The sequence below is a fragment of the Bradysia coprophila genome, unplaced genomic scaffold, assembly GCF_014529535.1.
Source record: "Bradysia coprophila strain Holo2 unplaced genomic scaffold, BU_Bcop_v1 contig_476, whole genome shotgun sequence".
NCBI classification, from domain to species: domain Eukaryota; kingdom Metazoa; phylum Arthropoda; class Insecta; order Diptera; family Sciaridae; genus Bradysia; species Bradysia coprophila.
The window spans coordinates 132,342-142,825 of NW_023503727.1; the positions used below are offsets into that span (position 1 = coordinate 132,342).

General features: G+C 35.0%; 1 protein-coding gene across 2 annotated transcripts in view; it reads left to right on the forward strand.

Annotated features, from left to right (window-relative positions):
- LOC119082568 (5-hydroxytryptamine receptor-like) overlaps positions 1-2,859 on the forward strand; it is a 113,198-nt gene extending 110,339 nt beyond the window's left edge. The window contains exon 8 of one of the 2 annotated variants that reach the window (XM_037192097.1): positions 502-2,859. In XM_037192097.1, the coding sequence (XP_037047992.1) occupies positions 502-1,077 (576 nt within the window). In that variant the 3' untranslated portion in view covers positions 1,078-2,859. Of the gene's footprint in view, positions 1-423 lie in introns of both variants that reach the window. The other variant, XM_037192096.1, reaches the window with a different exon arrangement.
- Positions 2,860-10,484: the final 7,625 nt, after the last annotated feature.

Below are 10,484 nucleotides of genomic sequence, written 5' to 3' on the forward strand. Positions count from 1 at the left end.
TGCAACTGTGGTTACGTCCAGAGACGGCAAGCATATCATTAGTGCAACTATAAAATTTGTTACTTTCATTCATTTTCAAAATATTCAAACGAAATCTACTACTTCGCTTAGTTTGACAATTTTTCTAACATGGCTAACAATAACCAATGCAAGACCTTACTTAAACGTTGTCAAGAAATATTGATCCCGAACTTCATTCTTCATTACCAATTTAGTAAAGCCACTTACAGCTAAGTCACTGCATAAATAATTTGTCGAAAAAACCCGTATCCTATCCTTCCACTCTTATTTTTTTTTGGTAATTACTCTGTGCACGCATTAATTTGTTTATGTTAATGTTTACTCATGCACAAAATGCACATTTTTAAATCCCGTCCCGCAAATTCCCTATAAATGAGCGTATATTTGATACGTTCCCCCCAGGCTACTCAGACTTACCCTGAACCTTTGATGGCAAATACTTCATGTATGGCACTAACAACAATTGGTTTCCGCTGGAAGGTATCGTCATCCCAAGCTGCCCAGCAAGGTTTAATCGCATCGGCAGCCGGCGGATCCGGTGGCATTGCTGCTTGCGTGGTAACCGTTATCGGCCGACCATTGCCGACAATTAGCGAAACGACAACGGCATTCACGAACATATCGTCGGCGAACACATCACCGGAAAAGTGTAGTTACAACGGTGTCGATCGCATCGAGGCGGACGCAATAACCACGGATAATGCATCAATGCCATATCCTGCGCCCGTAATGAAATCGACTATACGAAAGAAAGCACAAAATTCGGCCGATTCAAAGCGTGAACGAAAAGCGGCCAAAACTTTGGCCATCATTACCGGTGCATTTGTATGTTGTTGGTTACCGTTTTTTATTAGTGCAATTTTATTACCGTCATGTCCTTCATTCACAATATCGCCGGTGTTGATGAGTTTATTTTTATGGTTAGGATATTTCAATTCGACCCTGAATCCAATTATTTATACGATTTTTAGTCCGGAATTTCGGCACGCTTTTAAACGAATTTTGTGCGGTCGAAAGAACAATATCCGAAGACGGACGGGAGTGATGCGTCGATAGTTGTGTTACAGGTAAACTTACATTTAGAACATTTATTTTCAGAGAATTCTTTTCTTTTTAATTTTTAATTTTAAACATAACTTTACGAAGAAGAGTCATATTCAACATAAACATTCCGAAATAACATGTTTGTTCCGTGACAGTTTACATTTTTAGTTTCCGTTCGGAAAAACATTTTTAAAAGGACAAAATATATATTGCAGAGCAGCACATACTAGCTGAGCTTGTATCGGGAAAAAAGAATTTTATATTTTATACATCGGAATTGGATGGCAATATATTTTATCGTTTTGTCACTCTGAAAGGATTTTAATTCAAGGATGAAATGGGAATGAAGCCAATACTTCATTCGAAAATTGTTTCAGCTTAAATTGCTAAGAAAAAGATGCGAGTTCGTAATTCAACGATGGCCTAATTTGAACGGAAAAAGTCATGGCGAAAGAAGTTTCTTTTACCGATTCAACTGTAGTGTAATATGAAAGGGGGAAAAATTAAGATGATCCGATGAAAGAGAACTCGTTAAGTATTTTTCTAAAGGCTTGTTCAAATCCGCTTTCGACAACATTCATTTTTTTTTTCTCACATAAAAAAGATGATCGGATTGTAAATAAATGGAAGCTTTTTTTTCGTATTCGCTTTACCGAATTGAAATCTATTTTAGCAGAACATTTTGCATTGCCAACAGCGTAAAAAGCTTTTAATTCATGCGAACAGTGCCATCGTTTAAATAACCACAGCCCCAAAAGGCTTCACAAATAAAAAGAAAAAAAATTGGATGGAGTGGATTACGAAAATCACAAGCATTTTTTGTGGACTGTAAGCCAGGACCTGTTTTTGGAATTAAATTCTTAAAAATTAAAAATTTGATTTCAGGAATTTTTAAGAATTTGAATAAATAGGCTAAAAACACGGGGCATAAAAGCGACTAAACTTAAGACAAGTTTTTACTTTTTGTGGGCTTTATTTGTTCCATTCGTTCTATATACTTTTCATCCCACAGGAGTAGCGCTTTTGACCAAATTCTTGTATTCCACACTCTCTGTCTTTCTTTTGTTGACAACATGTGGAACGAAATATAGCCCATTTTTGGAATTAAATTAAAAATCGTGAAGTAAAATTTTGAATTTTTAAGGAATTTGAAGGAGTTTTAAGACATTTTTAATAATTCCAAAAATAGGCTAAGGGGACGTTCATAAACTTAAACAAAAATTTGGATTTTTCTGACCTTCAAACTTAAAAAAGAAACACTGAGCATATAGGAGGCATTGAAATAAACTAAACCCAAAACAAGTTTTTACTTTTGGATGGGTTTTGTTTGTTTCATTCGTTCCACATATTTTTAGTGCCTAAGAGTAGAGAAAATTCTTCCATTCCACACAAATGTGAGAGTGAAACGACTATCTTTACGTTTGTTTGTTGACATCATGTGGAATGATGTGGAGTAATAGCCTATTTAGGAATTAAAATTTTGAATTTTTAGAGAATTTAAAAAATAGGCTGAGTGGACGTTCATAAATTACGTTAAAAAATAATCTTTTCACTTCAAACTTGAAAATCACCGAGGCATTTAACTAAACTAAACTCAAGACAAGTTTTTCCTTTTTGTTGGCTTTATTTGTTCCACTCGTTCCACATATTTTCCAGCCCCCTTTCCAATTCTTCCATTCCACGTATATGTTCAGTAAAACGACTATCTTTCCGTGATGACAACATGCGGAACGGAATCAGGAATTAAATTCTTAAGAATAACTGAAGTAAAATTTTGAATTTTTTAGGAATAATAAGAGCGCTCACCTCTTGGCAATTTTCTAGCCTAAATTTGTGCGAAAAAATATTCGTTTTTTGATGATTTCTCTGAACTAAAATCTTTTTTTGAAAAAGTGAAACCATTAAAGCATGCAAAAATGTGTTACTTTTAAGAGAAAAATTGGTTTGTGGATGGTAACTTATTGGAGAAACCTTTGCAAATGTGTAAATTTATGTGTTTTGCAAAGGTTTCTCCAAGTTAGTTAAGTTATCGATCACAAACCAATTTTTCCCTTAAAAGTAACACATTTTTGCATGATTTAATTGTTTTACTTTTTCAAAAAAAGATTTTAGTTCAGAGAAATCATCAAAAAACGAATATTTTTGCGCACTAATGTAGGCTAGAAAATTGCCAAGGGGCGAGCGCTCTTAAGGAATTTGTAAGAATTTAATTCCGAAAGTAGGCTCTGTATGAAACCTTTTGAGTTTTCTTTGAAAAAGAACAACAAAAAATGTTCCATTTCCTTCCTTACGTTGATCGGGAAAGGGAAGGGAACTATAAAAAACGACCGACTCCAGCATAACTGAATTTATGAGTGGTCTGCTAATAAACTCTTTTCAATAAAATTGCACTCAATTTGTGATAAATTACTTGTGCACGCCTATACGACCGCAACCACTCTCTGTAATGAACTCCCCACATCGCATTTATATTTTACTATGCTCTTCACAATATTCGAAAATAATAAAAACAAAAAAGTTCATGATGACAACAGCGGATCGTTCGGATATTAATCAAAATTAATTAAAATTTGTAAATTGCATACGTACGCTTTGTGTACACTTCATTTAAATTGTTTTGGATACTGATTAAGTATTTCAGCATTATAATGGCTTACGGTTTTGTGCCATTTAAAATGGCAAAAAAAAATTAATTGGAATTTGACCAAAAATAATTTGCTGTTTGGATAGGTTTTTTATGCGTCCCGGATTTTATTTTAAATAATTAATTTGGGAAATGCAAAATTAGCCCGTGCAACTAACGGTGACACAGGCATTCTATTTTAATTCAACAATACATTTTTTTTGTCAAACTTTTTCTGTCGCAATAACCTATCCGAACATCATGTAAGATTTCATCGACGTAATTTTGCCAATGTTAAACCGTACAGATCGGATTACCTACAACTTCTTCTTTTTTTGTTGATGATGTTAATAACAACAAAATTGATATTTCAGTCCCCTTTTTTCCCCCATTAATTCGCTTTCGATGAAAATCGATATTTTCCATCAAATTATGACATAATCCCCATATGATATCTAATTCTGTGTCCCGCAATCCAGCAATCCCCGTCTCGATTATTATATCATTTTTCGGGCAATATCACCATTCCGTCAGCAAATTGTTCTCAAGTTTGGTCTGGGTAGAAAATTTAATTTTTTTTTATTGACTCGCGAAATTTGAATAAATTAAAAAAATTAAATTTCTTTTGAAAATTATAGCCTGTCATTATATTGAACCCCGTCTAAGGATGAAAAGTTTTATTTAGAGAAAGAATTTCGGGAATAATGGATGTGAAGAAGGGTTTTTTTTTGCTGATTCAAACGGTTTTACAATAAGATTTCATTAAGAACCAAGAGAATGAACGCCGAAAGTTTAGAGAAATGTTTTGGGAGGGGGGACCGATGATTATGTTTTATTAATAGAAAAATTGGAGCAGACACTCATCTATCGGTATATATATCAAAGCTTCAAATCTGACTCAATCTTATTCGAATTGACTGAAGCATATTCGTGCTTTCATTAAACATGTGTCACTAAACATGTAAACTGTGTTTGTTACATGAACGTATTGATATAGCATTGCTCTGCTTGCCACAAAGTACTTTCGGTTATATCAACGAAACATGTTTCCATCACAAATCGACTAATCGAATCGTATGTTAGTGGCAACACATCAAGCCAGAATTCGAAAACAATTTTTTTTAAGAGTGATATCGCCAAAACATCGAACAAAATCAGACATTTTGGGACAAGGGGTCACAGATATTATTGACTTATAGCTCATTCGATTCGTTGAACTATTGCGAGTAAAACGTGGTACTACGTTTGGTGAACTTTATTTTGTTGTCGACGCTTGAGGTCATGAAGTAAGGGTCTGCCAAAAGGGGCCCAAAATCGTTTTCTTGCGATTAATCGAGGGAAACAATTTTGAGAAAAAACTTTTTTAGCTAGCCTAGTAGGCCTTGAAGAGACGCACATTTTGAGTATACACACCAGCAGGTCTATGTGATTTTAGGTGAAAAAATAGGTGATTTTCCCGAGTCCCTGACCGCCTGCAGTGACACAAGTCCATGACATGATATGTATGGCAAGGTAGCCTAGCCTCAGTAGTACCGTGCTATGGAAAAACATCCGTGGATACGTTTCACTGCAGAGGGTTGGAACGACTTTAGTGGAAGTCCACCCCAAATCGACGAAATTTTATCGCTAAAAAATAGTCCAAATAGTTCGAAATTTGGGTTCCAAGAGTATGTGAACCACGTGGATACATCGAGGAACTCTTTATTTTAGTTGATCTCACTCTTACCAGTAATAAGTAATGAATAACCACATAAAAAACCTCAAAAAAGCGATAAAATTTCGTCGATTTGCGGTGGACTTCCACTAAAGTCGCTCCAACCCTCTGCAGTGAAATGTATCCACGGATGTTTTTCCATAGCATGGTACTACTGAGGTTAGGCTACTTTGTGTCACTGCAGGCGGTCAGGGACTCGGGAAAATCACCTATTTTTTCACCTAAAATCATTGATATCACCAAAAGGTTAACATGGACCTGGTGGTGTGTATACTCAAAATGTGCGTCTCTTCAAGGCCTACAAGGCTAGCTAAAAAAGTTTTTTCTCAAAATTGTTTCCCTCGATTAATCGCAGGAAAACGATTTTGGTGCTCTTTTGATAGACTTCATGACCTCGATCGTCGACAACAAAATAAATTTCACCAAACGTAGTACTACGTTCTACTCGCAATAGTTCAACGAATCGAATGAGATATAGCGCAATAATATCCGTGACCCCTTGTCCCAAAGCTGTTCGAAGATTTCGCGATATCACTCTTAATGTAAAATGTCTTGGGCTGGAAGGCAAATCCTATCCAATATATAGTTGAAATTGAGAATATTGATGCAAAAATACATAATGCAATTTGAGTGTATTCAAGGATTGATACCATACTCCCTGAACGTTGAACAACATCCATGTGTAAAATGCTTCTGATTTTCGATTTATATTCACGTTCCAAAATCGCGAAACATTCTTCGCGAAACGTTTTGATGAACCAATATGTGTCTGGATAAAATGTCGGTAAACTTTTGACGTCAATGTCAGATTTTGTCGAGTTCACGCTAAACTATTAACAGCCAAATTGAATGAAGGAACAATTTTGGAATGAAATGGATTTGCAATGTGCATTGCATACGTACAATATACATACAGTGTTGGATTATATACGATTGTTATAATGCTGAAACCATGTTCATCCTCAGACGAATGTAAATCAGCTTTTCATCAGATTGTAAATAGTAAAAAAAAAAAATCTTTTTGGTTGGATTTTTGAATTGACTTGTTATACACAAAAAAGTGAAGAAAGGAACAAAATTGAGTAAAATGTGTTTATCGAATAAATACTTATACTACGTGAACGTACAATCAAGTTGAACTTTTTAAAACAAACTTTTATGAAACGCATAGAAATGTAAACTTGAAAAGTTTATTTTTAAGTGAATTTTTAATGAAACTTTTACCTTGGAAACTATTCTATTAGTTTACCGTTACATCAAGACAGGATGAAATCGACCGTTGTATTTTTCTTGTATATTTCAGAAGCATAAAAATGAAAAGTGTTTTTATCTGGAGGAGACCTTGGGATATAAGTTTTTTCTTTAGAAATAAAATAGCCAGCCGTTTATTCTGACCACACTTCACACGATATATATATATATAAAAAAAAAGAGAAATATACATGTTTTACGGTAGATAGATAGCTAAAATAGAATATACCATTACTCTGCGACCACATAACATTTGAAAGCTAAGTGAATAAAATATTACAATGAAATATAAATGGACACAAATAAATCCCTCTGCTGTTTTCTTTTCGAACTTTATTGACTCTTTCTAAACGTTTTTAAATGTAAGAATTCAGAATATATATATGTGTGTAACCCTTAGTGCCTTTTCAGTTTTCCAGTAAATAGAAATAATTGTTCAACAAATTGATTTGGCAAGAGAAAAATAATTCAGAGAAATCTATTGAATCAGAATGTATTTTCGCCGGGGTTGCAAGAAATGTGTATCCAGGAAATTTTGTGGCAAAACCAATTTCGGCTACCGGGAAATTGAATAATAGCTGAACAAACAAGCGGGAAATGTATATAGCTGGAAAGTCACTGTTGCGTTTATAGTTACCGGGAAATTATGACTCGGATACTGGGAAGACAACGTTGCTTGCAACCCCAATTTCGGCCGATAATTTCTCTTTAAAAGTGACCTCGCCAAGACTTCAGGCGATTGGGGAACAAGCGGTCTCCGATTTTGATGAGTGATAGCTCGTTGGATTCGTCTTTCAATTCTAGGAAACACGTGTCTTTCACTTTTTCTTCAAAAAAAATTTGTTTTCTGTGAAAAGTGTTCAAAAGTGAGCACATGTCAGAGGGTACCGAAAACAGTTTTTCGGCAATAACTCAAGAAAAAATTATTTTCAATTGTTGTGATGTTGTACGAATGTCGGCCGTGGAAAGACCTACAGGTGGAGTATACGCACTGGCTGGTGCGAGTACCTCCACGAGAGTTATGACTAAAAATATAGTGAATGTTCGGAGAGTCCGCCTTCCCTGCAGCTTTGATGTTCAGCGGAACTGAGTATGGGGTGTTGTAGCTGGCCTCATTCACTATCGTTTCACATATAAATGAACCCAGTACTTTTGTGCTGCAAGCCTGAATAAGTCTTAGAAAAAACGTTGGTGCCAAAATGCAGATTTTTCCCTACTTTCTGAGGGCCTAACTGCCGGAACAGAGTCTGGAACAGTTTTACGGGAGTAATTTTGTATCGTCTACTATTCTTTACCGTATACGCTTGGCTATGACTCGAATATAGATCGTTACAACATATCCAGTGTTAATAATTCGAGTGAAAAATTATTAAATTTTTCTCGGAGGATTTTAGTCAAATAAAGTGTTAGCGTATAACAAATGATCTCAGGACTCCGGAACAGTAAATAGTTTTTCAATCGGACCAATATTTGCATATTGGCACCAACTTTTTTTCTAAGACTTATTCAGGCTTGCAGCACAAAAGTACTGGGTTCATTTATATGAGAAACGATAGTGGGTGAGGCCAGCTACAACACCCCATACTCAGGTTCCGCTGAACATCGAAGCTTCAGGGAAGGCGCACTCTCCGAACATTCACTATATTTTTAGTCATAACTCTTGTGGAGGACCTCACACCAGCCAGTGCGTATACTCTACCTGTAGGTCTTTCCAAGGCCGAGATACGTGTTTCCTAGAATTGAAAGACGAATCCAACGAGCTATCACTCATTAAAATGGGAGGCTGCTTGTTCCCAAAGTTAAAGAAATCACCTGAAGTTTTGGCGATATCAGTCTTAATCTCTTGGGGTCATCTATAAAATCCAGCGACTATTTTTGGGAAAGCATTTTCCGATCTTTTCTCAAATTTTCCCACGTTTTTCCAAATTTTCCCATTTTTCGATTTATTTTCCCAAATTTAATTTTCTGGAAAATATGTAAAATTCTGGGAAAATTTTTGTAAAAATATGGAACATTTGGGAAAAAATGAAAATATTTGTCCCAAAAATAGTAGCTGATAAAATCCCAGAGAGAGGGTTTGACTCCCTGACCCTGGACAAAATATCATTCTTTGACGTTTTTGTAAGAGAAAATGATTCTGATAAACAATACCCTCTCTAGTAACCTAATTTATATTTGTTAAGATGGTAAAAATGCATCTTAAGCCTACGAAGTTTTTTGCTAGAGAGGTTAATAGCTTCGATCTACAGTAACCAAGCCCACCGTAAACATTTTGCAAATTTCTTTAACACTCCGTACTATTCTAAACATTAAAACCAACACAGCTGCATATAGATTCTCATTCGTGCGCTTCTGTAACTCTAATCTTACGATACAATACCACTGCTCGATACACTACCATACACTACCTTCCTAGAAGAAATAACCACAGTCAGCACGTTCAACGTCTCACAATTGTCGATTAAGTCAAACTAACCTTCCAGCTGATGCAATTTTCTTTTCAAAATTGCTTTCGAATTTTCTATTTGCTCGAATAGCTTCTTCAATCACCTCCGACACCTTTTTCTTGTCGTTACAAAAATGCATCACCCATCATATGTGCGATGTTTCATGACGACGACACTTTTCATTCCCCGTACGTAATATGTTTTTTTGCGAAAATCAGACACAGCGATCTGAAATTGAGTTTATCTTTTGTCTCGGAAATGATTTTCTTTTCACATTCGTTTCGTTAATCTGGAAATGAAGTTGCTTTTTCGAATTATATCATTCCGGCAACGACATGCTCGCGAATAATGGAATTGTTTGACGGAATTCATTTTTGTGTGCAGTGCTGATGAAGTACTTATCACAAGACGTTACCGAAAATTGTGCAAAAACGTTCCAAAGTAAACGAAGAAATTATGCAAAAATCTACTGAGTAAACAGTTGCAGCACAAAACGTTTCCAATAAATGTCGAAAGATAGGTACCTACACGACAGCCAAATATTTAAATTGAAAACGAACAAAAAAAACATCAGAGAAAAGTTATAAGGAAATTATTCTAATTGAACTACATTCCCGTGCTGTACATTCTGATATTGATACACAAAAATGTATCGATTTTCGGGCTCTGCTGCTATGCTTTTAAGTGAACAAAAAAAAATGTTGTAAAATGTTTATAGATTACATGGCACGGCAGACTGGTAGAACCGAATTTAATTGTACGTTTTTTTCCCCAACGTATCGTCGTTAGTCGAAACAGATAACAGAATGTGCGCCCATTAGCAGAAGTTGCACCTTGAAACGTTTTTCGTTTTATTTTTCTCTGCCTCACTTTTTACAAAAGATTTTCCATTTCCATGCATTCTATGCGATATTTCAATACAAACATTATGCGCCACGGTTTCATTAAAAAGAAATTTGCATGACAGCAACACAATCCCTTTTTTTCTAAAATAGCAACGACACTTTATAGGAAGAACGAAGGAAAGTAAAAAAAAACGGTTTTGTTAAGTATAAATATAGGACAGAGTTGAAATAAATTTTCTTTCCAGTGTGTTAGCGAAATGTTCGAGGCTTCCAAAATAAATTAATTTTAAATTACAATTTTATTGTTTCGATATACAGCTCGTTTATAACAATCACTAGGAAAATATTCATAATTTAAAAGTGGTGGAATATGTGAACACTTAGTAATATAAGCAATAACAGAGAAAAAACAAGGATAAAAAAAATTTAGACAAAACAATTTAAAAAGTTTTCTGAATGTACTTACGAGATATGTTTCAAAATAAAAAAATGATGAGGAGACATAAAATGCTAGTTTATAGTAGAGACATTGTTTAGAG